Source organism: Mytilus trossulus, chromosome 2, assembly GCF_036588685.1.
Source record: "Mytilus trossulus isolate FHL-02 chromosome 2, PNRI_Mtr1.1.1.hap1, whole genome shotgun sequence".
Classification (NCBI taxonomy): Eukaryota; Metazoa; Mollusca; class Bivalvia; order Mytilida; family Mytilidae; genus Mytilus; species Mytilus trossulus.
This window is the reverse complement of record NC_086374.1, coordinates 27,539,363-27,559,519: the sequence shown is the minus strand read 5'-3', so window position 1 is coordinate 27,559,519 and position 20,157 is coordinate 27,539,363. Positions and strand designations below refer to the sequence as shown.

The window sequence follows — 20,157 nt, the reverse complement described above, 5'->3', positions numbered from 1 at the left end:
TCTTAATAGTATGAAAACCCACAAGACGAGGATACATGATATGATTTGAGATTTATATATTAAACTGGATTGCAACTTTGTTAAAAGCCTTTCTAAAATAATAACATTTTTATTTCAGACATGAAAAGGTACAGGAGAATTGTATAGACTTAGTAGGTAGGATAGCTGATAGAGGGGCAGAATATGTATCAGCCAGGGAATGGATGAGGATTTGTTTTGAGTTACTGGAATTACTGAAAGCACACAAGAAAGCTATTAGGAGAGCAACAGTCAATACATTTGGTTACATAGCTAAAGCCATTGGGTAGGTTATTTTAGAATAATACAAAACAACAAAACTTTAACTTAACCTAGGCAGTATGCAATAGATCAGGTAATATTAGATGCATATATAATAGATAAATGAAACAAATGCTTGAGAAAATGTTTGTGCACTAAGTTAAATATCAGGTTTAATTTTAACATTGAAGTGATTAATACAGACCACATTTAAGGAGGAAATACAATGCAAAAATTACATAATTTATATTATAAAATGGGGCTGGGTAGAGAATTTACATTAATGTTGAAGAAGGGTTGTTTATAAAAATACATTATATAATGATTACATAATCAGGAAAACACTGCAGGTCAATAATTTATGATACAAAGTCATGAGAAGAAAACTGAAGAATTGCTAAGAAAACCAATTTAATTCATTTTAATGTTCAAATTTCTTTTATTTTTCAGTCCTCATGATGTATTAGCCACATTACTCAACAATCTCAAAGTACAGGAAAGACAGAATCGTGTGTGTACCACAGTGGCTATAGCTATTGTAGCAGAAACATGTTCTCCTTTCACTGTTATACCAGCCCTAATGAACGAATATCGTGTACCTGAACTCAATGTACAAAATGGTGTATTAAAATCATTATCATTTATGTTTGAATATATTGGTGAGATGGGAAAAGATTATATTTATGCTATTGCTCCCCTGTTAGAGGATGCTTTAATGGACAGGTAAGGGTTACATTGCTTTATTTACTTGATGAAGGGTATTGGGGTTAGCATATTCTTGATAAATACTAAAAGTTCTGATATGATATCTTAGTTTCTGGTAATTTGCATATCTTTATTTATTAAAAATTGGCAGTCAAGACTATTTTGCCTTTAACTTCATGCACCATATACAAATAAGGAGATGTGGTATGATTTCAACTAAGACAACTATCGATTAAAGGTCAAATGAAGTACATGTAGATGTTAATATTGTCACTGTGTATCATCGCCACCGGAAATTGGGTACTAACAAAGCAGAGAAATAAAAAAAAAAGTAAACAAGTTAAGAATTCATATAAATTCATAAAAAAAGAAGATGTGTTATGATTGCCAATGAGACAACTACCCACAAAAGATCAAAATGACACAAACATTAACAACTATAGGTCAACGTGCGGCCTTCAAGAATGAGCAAAGCCCATACCGCATAGTCAGCTATAAAAGGCCCCGATAAGACAGTGTTAACAATTCAAAAGAGAAAACTAACGGCAACAAATGGCAACAATCAGCATTTATTTGATACCAAATAATGTAAAATAGGAGGTTGAACATGTCACAAAGACCTCAAAAACTTGGTCCAAAGGAAAATTTCAATCAATAAGAGTGATACCTTTCCTGAAATCATAGACATATATCTATCAAGAGGTAAAAAAATCATATGCATTTCTGCTGTTTTTTTCCATAAAATTGAATTGAAAAGATCGAGCATCAAACCTTTGTTGAAAAACAATACAAAATGACTTATAAAACATGTTAAAAACAATCTAAATGTTCATATAAACCCACTATGAAGACTTTTATTTTATTATTCAACTATCAACTATCTAAAAATCAATTCAATTGTACAAAAACTTTCATATTTAGAAAATTTACCATGGCTATAATGCAAAAATAAACTTGTAACTGTGTATTGGTATACCTGAAGCTGTCTCATAAGTGAGCAATCATTTAACTACAAAAAAGAGGATAGAAGTTCAATGTTTGTTTCTTGAAACATATAAATGAACCAAAATTTAAAAATGAAATAAATACAAAGACTATATAGCAAAGGTTACGGACTCAAGTTGGGTCACGCAGGTGCAACAAATGCGGCAGTGTTAAACACGTACGGATATATCATGCCTCTCTTTATATGTCTAACCAATGTAGTTATTTCTGACTTCTATTTGCAATGTATCCAAAACGTTAAAAGGAAAAGCCACTTCTTATCCAGCTAAAACCATGGTCAGTCCTATGATGTAAATAATTTAGATGTATATGGAATGTTTGATAAGTTATATTGACCCAGAGTACCTGGACGGAATTGTGAAAAATAAAGTACCTTTTCAATTTGCAATTCGTAAAATAACTGAACAGTTTGGCCTAGTAGAAGAAGCTGAAAATGAGGACTTGGTTCTCAAATTGATGTCAAATTTTCTAGTCTTAGACTTCAGAAATGTAAAGATGGGCCTAGGCTTTTTATATATCAACTCAGAGTTGTTAAAAAGGACTTGGAGATGAAAGAGTGCTTCAACTTGTGACACCTTACATGTTACTTTCTGATTTATACACTGGTTTTGATGAGTTAAAATAAAAATCAGTAAACCTTTGCAATTTCTTTTAATAAAATTATTTAAGCAATGAGTCGTATGAATACCCTGACTGAGATGTAACCATGATCTATAAGAGCCCCCGCCCTAAACAAAAATAATGTTTGCGCCCTATAGTATTCACTCATTCTATCTGTTTGTTACACTTTCCTACGTCTTGACGATAACCAAAGTTTGCTACGACTGATTGACATAAAACATTTACTCAACAATATACATAACCAAAAGAAGAATCCCTTTTGCTGTTTGGAGCATTTTCGATTATTTATAAAATACATGTAGTGTCCTTTTTCTTGCTTTTCCGTCCGTTCAATTGTCTGTTCATGTGTCAATAAAAAAAAACCATGGTACTTGCGTGTGTATTCTGAAAATTAGTCAGCTTTATAAAAGATTCCTTATGGAGGTTGGCATTTCTGCGACTTTGTACAGTGGTTTTCAAACTTTTGAATAGATTGAAGAGATGCACTTCCCCTTTTATTGCTTTTGTATTCGTTTGGAAAAAGGTAAATTAGTTGCTGTTAACTCTTATCAGTATTTAAAATTTGTTGTTAACTGTTTTTGTCAAAATCGAGGTGTTGTTAATATATTCACAGACCCTCTATCCCCCCCCCCCCCCCCCCCCCCCCCAAACCAGCACCACCACCATCTAATTATGCATTAAATCGAACTACCATTTGCTTGACAGCATTTAAGATGTATAACAATTATATATTTTCAAAAAGAAACTGACAAGAAAATTAATTGTAAATGCAATTCAATATTTTTTTCTCTTTACTTTCGATGGAAACAAAGTATTTTCCTAATTTTTCTTTTTACAAATGAATCATTTCAGAAATTAGATAATAACAATTTTTATGTGTCTGTTCGAATTCTCGATCCTGTGGTTCGGTGGTTGTCGTTGCTTCATCTATGATCTTATTTGTTGTTTTCATAAATTGTTTTGTTATAAATTAGGCCCTTAGTTTTCTTGTTGAGTCCTTCCACATTTTTCGGTCGGTGCTTTTTATAGCCAACTATAACATGTATAAGGTACGAGTTTTCATTGTTGAAAATCGAAAAGCGGTACACAACGAGGACTTCTGAACTTAATTAACGGCATATATTTATTAATATTTGATAAGTACGACATTTTGTATATTTGTAAGCCTGTAAAGCTTTGATATCAACAAAATATCGTCACTTGATATTATTTAAACAGTGATTAATTTCCTCTTAACATTATTATAAATTGCAAGACGCCGTATAGACAGAAGTTGTTATTTTGCAATTCGCCGTACAACGTCCTACAATTCGCCGTACAACAAACAAACAATGTTTTTGTTCAAATTCTTTTAAAAACATGTTTTTGACAACAAATTTCAGTAAATATGATGCCACACTATTATTATCTAAAAACGTGTCTGAAAAAATAATGAAAAACAGTTCAATATCTTGAAAATGGGGCGACAGAGGACGATAGACCTCAAAATTTTCCGGTACATAGTGGCAAGTTTTGGAGTATTACACAAATTCTTGTATTAATTTTGTACTTATCGGCCTAATACTTTAAAGAATTATATATCAGAAAATCATTTCTTAAGCGGCACCCTCATCAAATGAATGGAAATGCTTTAAATTGAATGAATTCTTAACTTGTTTACTTTTTTTTCTATTTCTCTCCGCTTCGTTAGTACCCAATTTCCGGTGGCGATGATACACAGTGATTGTAGGCAAAATATATATATTTTGTTATTACAACCTATTTTTGTCTTTAAAAACATTTCTATCATCAAAGTGTTATGGGTTAAGTTGATTTGCTTAAGTAAAATGATATTTAACCCAATTATTTTCAAGGAATTTATTTGTTAAAGTGAATATATGTTTCCTATTTGCAGAGATCTGGTACACAGACAGACCACAATGTCTACCATACAACACATGGCTTTAGGTGTATATGGCTTTGGTTGTGAGGATGCTTTGGTACATTTATTGAACTATGTATGGCCAAATATATTTGAAACATCACCTCATGTGGTCCAGGCCTTTATGGGAGCCATTGAAGGATTTAGAGTAGGAATGGGGGCTGCAAAAATACTGCAATATGCTCTTCAGGTATTTATTGTTTATATCTAGAGTTAATGACATTTATTGAATGGAAGTTCATGCTTACTTTTGATTTATTGATAATTGCTTCCTCAACATCCAGCGACAATTATTTCATGCATATTCAGGACATCAACCTTTTGAGTTTTAGCATTGATATAAGGATTATTTAAGAGATAAATGGTGCTTGATAAGTTTAATCTATGTACAGATGCCTTGTAGTCTGCCGTTTCCTTCTAGCAGTAATCCATGAACTCTTTTTCTGGTTCAATAAATGTTTGAATAATTTTTATACGACTGCAAAATTTGAAAAAAAATTCTTCGTATATTGCTATCACGTTGGCGTCGTCGTCGTCCGAATACTTTTAGTTTTCGCACTCTAACTTTAGTAAAAGTGAATAGAAATCTATGAAATTTTAACACAAGGTTTATGACCACAAAAGGAAGGTTGGTATTGATTTTGAGAGTTTTGGTCCCAACATTTTAGGAATTAGGGGCCAAAAAGGGCCCAAATAAGCATTTTCTTGGTTTTCGCACTATAACTTTAGTTTAAGTTAATAGAAATCTATGAAATTTTGACACAAGGTTTATGACCACAAAAGAAAGGTTGGGATTGATTTTGGGAGTTTTGGTTTCAACAGTTTAGGAATTAGGGGCCAAAAAGGGCCCAAATAAGCATTATTCTTGGTTTTCGCACAATAACGTTAGTTTACGTAAATAGAAATCAATGAAATTTAAACACAATGTTTATGACCACAAAAGGAAGGTTGGTATTGATTTTGGGAGTTTAGGTCCCAACAGTTTAGGAATTAGGGGCCAAATAGGGACCCAAATAAGCATTTTTCTTGGTTTTCGCACCATAACGTTAGTATAAGTAAAAAGAAATCTATGAAATTTAAACACAAGGTTTATAACCATAAAAGGGAGGTTGGTATTGATTTTGGGAATTTTGGTCCCAACAGTTTAGGAATAAGGGGCCCAAAGGGTCCAAAATTAAACTTTGTTTGATTTCATCAAAATTGAATAATTGGGGTTCTTTGATACGCCGAATCTAACTGTGTATGTAGATTCTTAACTTTTGGTCCCGTTTTCAAATTGGTCTACATTAAGGTCCAAAGGGTCCAAAATTAAACTTAGTTTGATTTTGACAAAAAATGAATCGGTTGGGTTCTTTGATATGCTGAATCTAAAAATGTACTTAGATTCTTGATTATTGGCCCAGTTTTCAAGTTGGTCCAAATCCGGGTCCAAAATTAAACTTTGTTTGATACATCAAAAATTGAATAAATGGGGTTCTTTGATATGCCAAATCTAACTGTGTATGTAGATTCTTCATTTTTGGTCCTGTTTTCATATTGGTCTACATTAAAGTCCAAAGGGTCAAAAATTAAACTTAGTTTGATTTAAAAAAAAATTGAAATCTTGGGGTTCTTTGATATGCTGAATCCAAACATGTACTTAGATTTTTGATTATGGGCCCAGTTTTCAAGTTGGTCCAAATCAGGATCTAAATTATTATATTAAGTATTGTGCAATAGCAAGTCTTTTCAATTGCACAGTATTGCGCAATGGCAAGAAATATCTAATTGCATAATATTGTGAAATAGCAATTTTTTTTTTAATTAGAGTTATCTTTCTTTGTCCAGAATAGTAAGCAAGAAATATCTAATTGCACAATATAGTGCAATAGCAAGAATTTTTTTTAATGGAGTTATCTTTCTTTGTCCAGAATCAACTTAAATCTTTGTTTTATATAATATACAATGTATATTCACTTTTTACTACCAACTGATAAATTAAAATAATCTTTACCATTCAGTGATAACAAGCAGTTTTTTTATACGACCGCAAATTTTGAAAAAATTTTCGTCGTATATTGCTATCACGTTGGCGTCGTCATCTGCGTCGTCGTCGTCGTCGTCCAAATACTTTTAGTTTTCGCACTCTAACTTTAGTAAAAATGAATAGAAATCTATGAAATTTAAACACAAGGTTTATGAACATAAGAGGAAGGTTGGTATTGATTTTGGGAGTTTTGGTCCCAACATTTTAGGAATTAGGGGCCAAAAAGGGCCCAAATAAGCATTTTCTTGGTTTTCGCACTATAACTTTAGTTTAAGTTAATAGAAATGTATGAAATTTTGACACAAGGTTTATGACCACAAAAGAAAGGTTGGGATTGATTTTGGGAGTTATGGTTTCAACAGTTTAGGAATTAGGGGCCAAAAAAGGGCCCAAATAAGCATTATTCTTGGTTTTTGCACAATAACTTTAGGTTAAGTAAATAGAAATCAATGAAATTTAAACACAATGTTTATGACCACAAAAGGAAGATTGGTATTGATTTTGGGAGTTTAGGTCCCAACAGTTTAGGAATTAGGGGCCAAAAAGGGACCCAAATAAGCATTTTTATACGACCGCAAATTTTGAAAAAATTTTCGTCGTATATTGCTATCACGTCGTCGTCGTCGTCGTCGTCGTCGTCGTCGTCGTCGTCGTCGTCGTCCGAATACTTTTAGTTTTCGCACTCTAACTTTAGTAAAAATGAATAGAAATCTATGAAATTTTAACACAAGGTTTATGACCATAAAAGGAAGGCTGGTATTGATTTTGGGAGTTTTGGTCCCAACATTTCAGGAATTAGGGGCCAAAAAGGGCCCAAATAAGCATTTTCTTGGTTTTCGCACTATAACTTTAGTTTAAGTTAATAGAAATCTATGAAATTTTGACACAAGGTTTATGACCACAAAAGAAAGGTTGGGATTGATTTTGGGAGTTTTGGTTTCAACAGTTTAGGAATTAGGGGCCAAAAAAGGGCCCAAATAAGCATTATTCTTGGTTTTCGCACAATAACTTTAGTTAAAGTAAATAGAAATCAATGAAATTTAAACACAATGTTTATGACCACAAAAGGAAGGTTGGTATTGATTTTGGGAGTTTCGGTCCCAACAGTTTAGGAATTAGGGGCCAAAAAGGGACCCAAATAAGCATTTTTCTTGGTTTTCGCACCATAGCGTTAGTATAAGTAAATAGAAATCTATGAAATTTAAACACAAGGTTTATGACTATAAAAGGAAGGTTGGTATTAATTTTGGGAGTTTTGGTCCCAACAGTTAAGGAAAAAGGGGCCCAAAGGGTCCAAAATTAAACTTTGTTTGATTTCATCAAAATTGAATAATTGGGGTTCTTTAATATGCCGAAACTAACTGTGTGTGTAGATTCTTAATTTTTGGTCCCGTTTTCAAATTGGTCTACATTAAGGTCCAAAGGGTCCAAAATTAAACTTAGTTTGATTTTAACAAAAATTGAAACCTTGGGGTTCTTTGATATGCTGAATCTAAAAATGTACTTAGATTTTTGATTATTGGCCCAGTTTTCAAGTTGGCCCAAATCGGGGTTCAAAATTAAACATTGTTTGATTTCATCAAAAATTGAATAATTGGGGTTCCTTGATATGCCAAATCTAACTGTGTATGTAGATTCTTAATTTTTGGTCCAGTTTTAAAATTGGTCTAAATTAAAGTGCAAAGGGTCCAAAATTAAACTAAGTTTGATTTTAACAAAAATTATATTCTTGGGCCTCTTTGATATGCTGAATCTAAACATGTACTTAGATTTTTGATTATGGGCCCAGTTTTCAAGTTGGTCCAAATCAGGATCTAAAATTATTATATTAAGTATTGTGCAATAGCAAGTCTTTTCAATTGCACAGTATTGTGCAATGGCAAGAAATATCTAATTTCACAATATTGTGAAATAGCAAATTTTTTTTTAATTAAGAGTTATCTTTCTTTGTCCAGTATAGTAAGCAAGAAATATCTGCAAGAATTTTTTTTAATTGGAGTTATCTTTCTTTGTCCAGAATCAACTTAAATCTTTGTTATATACAATATACAATGTATATTCACTTTTTACTACCAACTGATAAATTTAAATAATCTTTACCATTCAGTGATAACAAGCAGTTTTTTTACATCTTAATATTTTATGATGTATTTAAATGAGTAGTAATTGTTGCAAACTCCATTAGAATATTTTAATTGAAATTAGTTTTGGAATAAGGGAAAGGGGGATGTGAATAAAAAATTGGGTTAAATTTTTCTCATTTGAAATTTCATAAATAAAAAGAAAATTTCTTCAAACATTTTTTTGAGAGGATTAATATTCAACAGCATAGTGAATTGCTCTAAGAGGAAACAGAAATTTTAAGTTCATTTGAATACATTCATTCTGTGTCAGAAACCTATGCTGTGTCAACTATTTAATCACAATCCAAATTTAGAGCGGAATCCAGCTTGAATGTTGTGTCCATACTTGCCCCAACCGTTCAGGGTTCAACCTCTGCGGTCGTATAAAGCTACGCCCTGCGGAGCATCTGGTTCTTTGTTTTTCGCACCATAACGTGAGTATTAGTAAATAGAAATCTATGAAATTTAAACACAAGGTTTATGACCATAAAAGGAAGGTTGGTATTGATTTTGGGAGTTTCGGTCCCAACAGTTTAGGAAAAAGGGGCCCAAAGGGTCCAAAATTAAACTTTGTTTGATTTCATCAAAATTGAATAATTGGGGTTCTTTGATATGCCGAATCTATCTGTGTATGTAGATTCTTAACTTTTGGTCATGTTTTCAAATTGGTCTACATTAAGGTCCAAAGGGTCCAAAATTAAACTTAGTTTGATTTTGACAAAAAATGAATCGGTTGGGTTCTTTGATATGTTGAATCTAAAAATGTACTTAGATTCTTGATTATTGGCCCAGTTTTCAAGTTGGTCCAAATCTGGGTCCAAAATTAAACTTTATTTGATTTCATCAAAAATTGAATAAATGGGGTTCTTTGATATGCCAAATCTAACTGTGTATGTAGATTCTTCATATTTGGTCCCGTTTTCAAATTGGCCTACATTAAGGTCCAAAGGGTCCAAAATTAAACTAAGTTTGATTTTAACAAAAATTCAATTCTTGGGCCTCTTTGATATGCTAAATCTAAACATGTATTTAGATTTTTGATTATGGGCCCAGTTTTCAAGTTGGTCCAAATCAGGATCTAAAATTATTATATTAAGTATTGTGCAATAGCAAGTCTTTTCAATTGCACAGTATTGTGCAATGGCAAGAAATATCTAATTTCATAATATTGTGAAATAGCAAATTTTTTTTTAATTAGAGTTATCTTTCTTTGTCCAGAATAGTAAGCAAGAAATATCTTATTGCAAGATTTTTTTTTAATTGGAGTTATCTTTCTTTGTCCAGAATCAACTTAAATCTTTGTTATATACAATATACAATGTATATTCACTTTTTACTACCAACTGATAAATTTAAATAATCTTTACCATTCAGTGATAACAAGCAGTTTTTTTACATCTTAATATTTTATGATGTATTTAAATGAGTAGTAATTGTTGCAAACTCCATTAGAATATTTTAATTGAAATTAGTTTTGGAATAAGGGAAAGGGGGATGTGAATAAAAAATTGGGTTAAATTTTTCTCATTTGAAATTTCATAAATAAAAAGAAAATTTCTTCAAACATTTTTTTGAGAGGATTAATATTCAACAGCATAGTGAATTGCTCTAAGAGGAAACAGAAATTTTAAGTTCATTTGAATACATTCATTCTGTGTCAGAAACCTATGCTGTGTCAACTATTTAATCACAATCCAAATTTAGAGCGGAATCCAGCTTGAATGTTGTGTCCATACTTGCCCCAACCGTTCAGGGTTCAACCTCTGCGGTCGTATAAAGCTACGCCCTGCGGAGCATCTGGTTCTTTGTTTTTCGCACCATAACGTGAGTATTAGTAAATAGAAATCTATGAAATTTAAACACAAGGTTTATGACCATAAAAGGAAGGTTGGTATTGATTTTGGGAGTTTCGGTCCCAACAGTTTAGGAAAAAGGGGCCCAAAGGGTCCAAAATTAAACTTTGTTTGATTTCATCAAAATTGAATAATTGGGGTTCTTTGATATGCCGAATCTATCTGTGTATGTAGATTCTTAACTTTTGGTCATGTTTTCAAATTGGTCTACATTAAGGTCCAAAGGGTCCAAAATTAAACTTAGTTTGATTTTGACAAAAAATGAATCGGTTGGGTTCTTTGATATGTTGAATCTAAAAATGTACTTAGATTCTTGATTATTGGCCCAGTTTTCAAGTTGGTCCAAATCTGGGTCCAAAATTAAACTTTATTTGATTTCATCAAAAATTGAATAAATGGGGTTCTTTTATATGCCAAATCTAACTGTGTATGTAGATTCTTCATATTTGGTCCCGTTTTCAAATTGGCCTACATTAAGGTCCAAAGGGTCCAAAATTAAACTAAGTTTGATTTTAACAAAAATTCAATTCTTGGGCCTCTTTGATATGCTAAATCTAAACATGTATTTAGATTTTTGATTATGGGCCCAGTTTTCAAGTTGGTCCAAATCAGGATCTAAAATTATTATATTAAGTATTGTGCAATAGCAAGTCTTTTCAATTGCACAGTATTGTGCAATGGCAAGAAATATCTAATTTCATAATATTGTGAAATAGCAAATTTTTTTTTAATTAGAGTTATCTTTCTTTGTCCAGAATAGTAAGCAAGAAATATCTTATTGCAAGATTTTTTTTTAATTGGAGTTATCTTTCTTTGTCCAGAATCAACTTAAATCTTTGTTATATACAATATACAATGTATATTCACTTTTTACTACCAACTGATAAATTTAAATAATCTTTACCATTCAGTGATAACAAGCAGTTTTTTTACATCTTAATATTTGATGATGTATTTAAATGAGTAGTTATTGTTGCAAACTCCATTAGAATATTTTAATTGAGATTAGTTTTGGAATAAGGGAAAGGGGGATGTGATTAAAAAAATGGGTTCAATTTTTCTCATTTGAAATTTCATAAATAAAAAGAAAATTTCTTCAAACATTTTTTTGAGAGGATTAATATTCAACAGCATAGTGAATTGCTCTAAGAGAAAACAAAAAAAATTAAGTTCATTAGAACACATTCATTCTGTGTCAGAAACCTATGCTGTGTCAACTATTAAATCACAATCCAAATTTAGAGTGGAATCCAGCTTGAATGTTGTGTCCATACTTGCCCCAACCGTTCAGGGTTCAACCTCTGCGGTCGTATAAAGCTACGCCCTGCGGAGCATCTGGTTACATCTTAATATTTTATGATGTATTTAAATGAGTAGTTATTGTTGCAAACTCCATTAGAAATTTTAATTGAGATTAGTTTTGGAATAAGGGAAAGGGGGATGTGATAAACCCAATTTTTCTCATTTGAAATTTCATTAATAAAAAGAAAATTTCTTCAAACATATTTTTGAGAGGATTAATATTCAACAGCATAGTGAATTGCTCTAAGAGAATTTTTTTTTTAAAGTTCATTAGAACACATTCATTCTGTGTCAGAAACCTATGCTGTGTCAACTATTTAATCACAATCCAAATTTAGAGCTGAATCCAGCTTGAATGTTGTGTCCATACTTGCCCCAACCGTTCAGGGTTCAACCTCTGCGGTCGTATAAAGCTAAGCCCTGCGGAGCATCTGTTTTTTTTTCTTTCTCAGTTATTTTGAGTAAAAGGAGATCTATATTTGGTAAATAGAATGTTTGCAAGGTATACATGTCCCTCTCACAGTGTCCATCTCAGCTTATCTCACCTAAGGTTATTTTTAGTGATAAGGTCAAATGCTATCTTTAAAATGTTCGATGTTGTGTTTATAATTGGATTAAAGTTTTCAAACTAAATTTGCAAAACATGGTAACAAATTATATCGAGAAAATTCTTTAATAGTGGAAAATGTGAAATAATAGTGGGACATAGCAACAATGTAAAGTTGTTTTTGATCTATACATAGTGTAGGATGTAAATTGTTCACTTAAGATATTTGTTTTTCTCTTGGTAGAACATTATCCTTTGTATATATGAATCAAACATCAGAATTGGAACTAAATAATCAACATGTTTTCTCTTGTTTATTATCAGGGCTTATTTCATCCTGCCAGAAAAGTTCGAGATGTTTATTGGAAAGTTTACAATACAGTTTATATTGGTGCACAGGACAGTATGATTCCTTCCTATCCACGAGTACCTAATGATGTCAAAAACAGTTATGTCAGATACGAGCTGGATTATGTGTTATAGTCTTACAACATTTTTATCATTTCCTCTCTTGTAATTTGTGTTTGTTTTCATATTGTAATGCTCATGCATTTAAAAATCATCATTTGAACAGTTAGATATCGCCTAATATTTAGTGCTGAGAGATCATTGTTTTCTGTGTGACCTTGATAAATATTTCATCATGCCTCAATTCCATTTAATTCTGAGTAAGCATATTATTCTGTATAACTACAATATTTTTTTCATCACATATCATTTAAAAAAAAAAAAAAATTGGTTTCTCTGTAGGATGATGAGAACTTTGTGTCAATTTATTCTATTTCTTTACCAAATGATGAAGTTTTACATAATTCTTTCATAAAAAAACCAATTAAAATCATAAGCTTTGCTGATACATGTACTCACATTTCACATTTTCATTTACAATATGACAATAAATCAGATCAGGTATTGATATTTTTTTTACCACTTTTGTCAAGTTACATGTATATATTTTTGCCAAAGATTATTGATGTTTTCTTGAGAAACATTTATAGTTTGATTAATTTAACTGGGAATTGTGAACCATTTCTTTTTGTCATCTTTTAGATAAAATAAATGTCTTTTAAACATAGTGCATATAGTTTGAACTTCATTTTGATTTGGAAATTTTGTCTTTTTCCTTAAATTCTGTAAATGACTAAAGTAATCAATATTTGTGGCAACCATTTAAACATATATGGTAGTAATCCATGTGTATATATTTGGTAAATGTGTGGTTACACTGTGTATACATTTAATAACATTGTCATTGTATAGTGAACACATTTGGTACAATGTCCATACTTTGTAATAATAATTTACAACACTGTCATTGTACTGCATATGTATATGGTAACATTGTTATTGTACTGTGTATGTAGTAACAGTAGCATTGTACATTGTATTGATTTAGTGACAGTGTCGTCCATTATACCTTTATCCTGTTTGATATAAATTTCATCAAATTGTTGGTTTAATGGCACTATTAGGTATGGTCTGTTACAAGAACCATGTTGTTTCCTTCGATGATTATTGGTGCCATCTATGTATCCTATTACAATATCATATATCACCATCATGTCAGTGTCATGTTTCAAGGTTAAAGAACAGAAACAAGCTGTAATAGTTCAATGTTATAAAACGATTACAGAAAAATATCATTGTAATCTGTTTATTATCTTCCTTTTGAAATGTGATAAAGAATATGTAGTCCATGTTTTGTAACATGAAATAAAAAGTAAAACATGCACATAGTTGTATCTCTCACTTCTTTAACAGACATCCTTCGCTGGTGAAAATGTTAGAGTAGATTGGTTGATTGTTGGTCTTCTACAGCTAGTGTTAAAATAGAAAGAGTGTTATCTTAAAATGACTTTTTTTTTTGTCGAGCCTGTGACTTGTGTTACAGAAAGCTCGACATAGGGATAGTGATCAGACTGTGGCAGTAGTTGCGTAAACTAACTTCTAAAATACTTTAAAATATTTCAGAAGGAAAACCTGGCGGCTTCCTAATTTGTCATAGATGCTTTATGTAGCATATTTACCTGACAATATCAAGAATTTGGTATTTTGTCAAATCTTAACCGGAAATTGTGATTCTAATATTTATTGAATGTAAACAACATGTTGAAATATTTAGGCTTGAAATAAATATATTTTTGGATTAGTTAATGCAAGCACACGAGGTGTATAGTGTCTTATACGATTACAGGTTTGTAATGTTTAACAACCATATTATATCAGTGTGTAAACACGTTAATTATGAGCTTTGAAAGTCAAGTAGTTCGAGCATTTTTCTGAGTAAGTGTTAAAAAATTTCAAACAAATATTCTTTACTGTGGTTAGCATTCATTTGTCGTCAGTATCTATAGATTAACAACTTGTGGTTATATTGATAATTTAGAATCTTTTGAAATGTTTAAAATTAATATATACCAATATAAAGAATTATTTTGTTATGAAATCTGTAAGTATTTATACCGTGTTAAAAATAAGCAAGTTCAAATCTGCCTTCATCATCACTAACTTTCTTAGAGCGATGAGACAAACTGCTCTGAATCACAGATCACATGCACTCGTTACAGAATAAAACTTTCCTCTGTTATATAGGGGGAAATATTCTGAAACAAGTGACTATTTCACAGAAAAAGCATCTTCCCAGTATTCCTGAGATTGCTCTCTATTAAAGCCATATCCTGGAAATTATTAAAAAAAAAACCCACTTTTTTCCTACTTTTAATTTGAGGTACAATATGCCGGTGAAAAACATTAATTGTGCTGTCAAGAAAACACTGTTTCAAGTTGTGGTATGCATCAAAAACTGTCCAACAGCATTCGTCATTCTACTCGTAAAGGCATTTGTTTCCAAGATCGATATGGTGTATACCATTATGCCAGAACTCAAATGAAGCAGAAAGCTGATGTAACTTATCTGCTTTACTCGATCCCTTAAGACATACATTAAAGAAGTGTAATAACGCCTAACACAAACACAAAACAGTACACCATAGCCACCATTTTATTCCAGAAGCTTCTAACTGATGCCGAATGCTAGAGTGTAAAATTGTAATTGGGACCTACCCAAAACAGTTAGAACTTTTCTGAAAAAGACTATAAATGAAAACAGAACTATATCATCTTCCTATAATGATTGAATGTTAGGAAAATTGACCAGAGTTATCTTACTTTAATCACAGAGAGGGGAAAGCAAACAATTTTTATACGACCGCAAATTTTGAAAAAAATTTCGTCGTATATTGCTATCACGTTGGCGTCGTCGTCGTCGTCGTCGTCGTCGTCGTCGTCGTCCGAATACTTTTAGTTTTCGCACTCTAACTTTAGTAAAAGTGAATAGAAATCTATGAAATTTTAACACAAGGTTTATGACCATAAAAGGAAGGCTGGTATTGATTTTGGGAGTTTTGGTCCCAACATTTTAGGAATTAGGGGCCAAAAAGGGCCCAAATAAGCATTTTCTTGGTTTTCGCACTATAACTTTAGTTTAAGTTAATAGAAATCTATGAAATTTTGACACAAGGTTTATGACCACAAAAGAAAGGTTGGGATTGATTTTGGGAGTTTTGGTTTCAACAGTTTAGGAATTAGGGGCCAAAAAAGGGCCCAAATAAGCATTATTCTTGGTTTTCGCACAATAACTTTAGTTTAAGTGAATAGAAATCAATGAAATTTAAACACAATGTTTGTGACCACAAAAGGAAGGTTGGTATTGATTTTGGGAGTTTCCGTCCCAACAGTTTAGGAATTAGGGGCCAAAAAGGGACTCAAATAAGCATTTTTCTTGGTTTTCGCACCATAGCGTTAGTATAAGTAAATAGAAATCTATGAAATTTAAACATAAGGTTTATGACTATAAAAGGAAGGTTGGTAATGATTTTGGGAGTTTTGGTCCCAACAGTTAAGGAAAAAGGGGCCCAAAGGGTCCAAAATTAAACTTTGTTTGATTTCATCAAAATTGAATAATTGGGGTTCTTTAATATGCCGAATCTAACTGTGTATGTAGATTCTTAATTTTTGGTCCCGTTTTCAAATTGGTCTACATTAAGGTCCAAAGGGTCCATTAAACATTGTTTGATTTCATCAAAAATTGAATAATTGGGGTTCTTTGATATGCCAAATCTAACTGTGTATGTAGATTCTTAATTTTTTGCCCAGTTTTCAAATTGGTCTAAATTAAAGTGCAAAGGGTCCAAAATTAAACTAAGTTTGATTTTAACAAAAATTAAATTCTTGGGCCTCTTTGATATGCTGAATCTAAACATGTACTTAGATTTTTGATTATGGGCCCAGTTTTCAAGTTGGTCCAAATCAGGATCTAAAATTATTATATTAAGTATTGTGCAATAGCAAGTCTTTTCAATTGCACAGTATTGTGCAATGGCAAGAAATATCTAATTTCACAATATTGTGAAATAGCAAATTTTTTTTTAATTAAGAGTTATCTTTCTTTGTCCAGTATAGTAAGCAAGAAATATCTGCAAGAATTTTTTTTAATTGGAGTTATCTTTCTTTGTCCAGAATCAACTTAAATCTTTGTTATATACAATATACAATGTATATTCACTTTTTACTACCAACTGGTAAATTTAAATAATCTTTACCATTCAGTGATAACAAGCAGTTTTTTTACATCTTAATATTTTATGATGTATTTAAATGAGTAGTAATTGTTGCAAACTCCATTAGAATATTTTAATTGAAATTAGTTTTGGAATAAGGGAAAGGGGGATGTGAATAAAAAATTGGGTTCAATTTTTCTCATTTGAAATTCCATAAATAAAAAGAAAATTTCTTCAAACATTTTTTTGAGAGGATTAATATTCAACAGCATAGTGAATTGCTCTAAGATAAAACAAAAATTTTAAGTTCATTTGAATACATTTATTCTGTGTCAGAAACCTATGCTGTGTCAACTATTTAATCACAATCCAAATTTAGAGTGGAATCCAGCTTGAATGTTGTGTCCATACTTGCCCCAACCGTTCAGGGTTCAACCTCTGCGGTCGTATAAAGCTACGCCCTGCGGAGCATCTGGTTAATTTAAGCCTAATTAACATTAAAACAATTTTCCATTAACAAATAAAGTTACCTTATTGAAATATAAGGACTTTGTTAGCTAAATCTATTAATTTTATTAGATATTATGAATTTTTATGACAATAGAGAAACATGCTACTTTATGATATGAAGTTTACATCTGTCATAAGTCCTTTGTCCTTGACCTTATTTTCATGGTTGAATGACTACTTGAAAAAACTGTTTGGTAATGTTAATGTCTTTTATTATAAGCAATAGGATAAGTATATTTTGTATGTGTGTACCTTGCAAAGGCCTAGTAGACAGTTTTCACTTTACCGTCATGGATCAGTTTTTGTGGTCAGTAGATAAGATATAGGAAGATGCAAATAACAATTTATTAAAGTAAACCATTATAGGTCAATGTACGGCCTTCAACACAGAGCCTTAAGCAATAGGTCTGCTATATTTGGTGTATGTAATGATTGTATGGTGTACATGATCAACTGGCAGGTGTCATTTGACTTTGATATCATCTCCACATATGGAAATATTTTATGATGTACACGTCAGACTGGCAAATTTTATTTGACCTTGACCTCATTTCCATATTTCATTGCTCAATGTTGATTTTTTAGGGGGTTTTGGTCTGTATTTCAGATACTGTATGCAATAGGTCAGCTTATTGTTGATGGGGAATATTTTATGATGTACATGTCTGTCAAGTTTTGTGTTATGGTCTGTTTTTCTTAAACATTTAGCAATAGGTAAACTATATTTGGCGAATGGAATGATTGTAAGGTGTATTTGTCTATGACCTGCACCTAATTTTCATGGTTAATTTGTCATTGTACAGCTTTCCTGAATAACTTTGATGCTTAGATACTATAAGCAAAAAGTCAAAAATATTTGATACATGAAATGATTGTAAGGTGAACATTTCTGTCTGTCAGGGTTCATCTGACCTTGAACTAATTTTCATGTTTCATTTTGTGTCATTTTGTGTCATTTTAATTTTTCACATTAGGTACGTTTCTCAGATAATGTAAGCATTTGGTGAATGGATTGATTGGATGTTTTTCATGTTGTCTCGCAAGGTTCATCTGACCTTGACCTCAGTTTCATAGTTCAATGGTCAATGTTCTTTTTGTTTTTAAGTCAAGGTTGTTTCCTAGATATAATAAGCAATACTGTAAATATATGTAGCGTAAGGTATGACAGTTTGGGAGTACATGTTTTTTTCTTGCCGGGTTCATCTGATCTTGACCCAATTATCATTGGTCATTGTTAAAGTTTATTCAATAAAGTAAAACCTTAATGTTACAGACTTCCAACATAAAATAAATCAAAAGTAAAGCTGGCGAAACATTTCAGTGTGCATGCTTGCTTCATATGAATAGAATATATATTGTCGTGTTGTACTTTATGTACTGGAAATTCAGAAATTATTGCATGCATTTATTATTGTGTAATTTTAGAATAAAACTAGAACACACCCGTGCTTTCAAATCTTTCTGTTTGAACCCGTCGAACTGGAACTTATCAATTATTGGTAATATTAATTATTTGGAAACCAAAAAGTCCAGGAATGGAGTATTTTTTAATCAACAGCATTGTCCTATATTAGTTATAAATAAAGTTGAATTCTTTGATTCGCTGTTTTACGTCATGCCCACTTACAAATTGAAAACTGTACCCATGCGCCTTATTTTTAGTCCAGATTTTTAGTATTCGTATTGTTATCTTAGAAAGTCTTACTGATTAAAATACTACAATAGGTAAAAATTTTACAATTAAGTAGTGTCAACCCTGTGATTATGACCCGTGAATATAGCATATTAATCCTGAATACACCGTTTGGTGGTGCGCCCGTCAGATGCGGAACGTACAGATAAGGTAATAGGTAACAGGTTAATATACTATTGGTATCGGTATCGGAATCGACCCGGAACTTCTTAATTATTGGCAATATTAATTACGTGGAAAACAAAAGGGCCTGGAGTGGTGTAATTTTTAATCTACACCTTTGTACAATATTAGTTATATATAAAGTTCAATTCTGTGATTTGTCGTTTTTACGTGATGACGGCTGACAAATTGGACGACGTAATTTTAGTATTATAGATGCGTTAATAAGTTTTGCAAATTTGAGAAGAATCCTATTAAATTTATATACAAAATTTAAAAATGTGAGTTTAAATTATTGTGTTTATAACCCCGTCTCATTTTTCACAATAATAACCAGATGCTCTGCAGGGCGCAGCTTTATACGACCGCAGAGGCTGAACCCTGATCAGTTGGGGCAAGTATGGACACAACATTCAAGCTGAATCCAGCTCTAAATTTGGATTGTGATTAAATAGTTGACACAGCATAGGTTTCTGACACAGAATGAATGTGCTCTAATGAACTTAAAATTTTTGTTTTCTCTTTGAGCAATTCACTATGCTGTTGAATATAATATTAATCCTCTCAAAAAAATGTTTGAAGAAATTTTCTTTTCATTTATGAAATTTCAAATGAGAAATATTGAACCCCCCCTGAATGGTAAAGATTGTTTTAATTTATCAGTTGGTAGTAATAAGTGAATATACATTGTATATTGTATATAACAAAGATCTAAGTTGATTCTGGACAAAGAAAGATAAATCCAATTAAACAATGTCTTGCTATTGCACAATATTGTGCAATTAAACTTCTTGCTTACTATTCTGGACAAAGAAAGATAACTCTAATTAAAAAAAAATTTGCAATTGCAC

General features: G+C 31.5%; 1 protein-coding gene across 3 annotated transcripts in view; it reads left to right on the top strand.

Annotated features, from left to right (window-relative positions):
• LOC134706891 (splicing factor 3B subunit 1-like) overlaps positions 1-14,114 on the top strand; it is a 34,233-nt gene extending 20,119 nt beyond the window's left edge. For all 3 annotated transcript variants that reach the window (XM_063566244.1, XM_063566246.1, XM_063566245.1), the window contains 4 exons: positions 119-304; positions 730-1,002; positions 4,505-4,721; positions 12,707-14,114. In XM_063566244.1, coding sequence (XP_063422314.1) covers positions 119-304; positions 730-1,002; positions 4,505-4,721; positions 12,707-12,865 — 835 coding nt within the window. In that variant the 3' untranslated portion in view covers positions 12,866-14,114. The remainder of the gene's footprint in view (positions 1-118; positions 305-729; positions 1,003-4,504; positions 4,722-12,706) is intronic.
• The last annotated feature ends 6,043 nt before the right edge of the window (positions 14,115-20,157 follow it).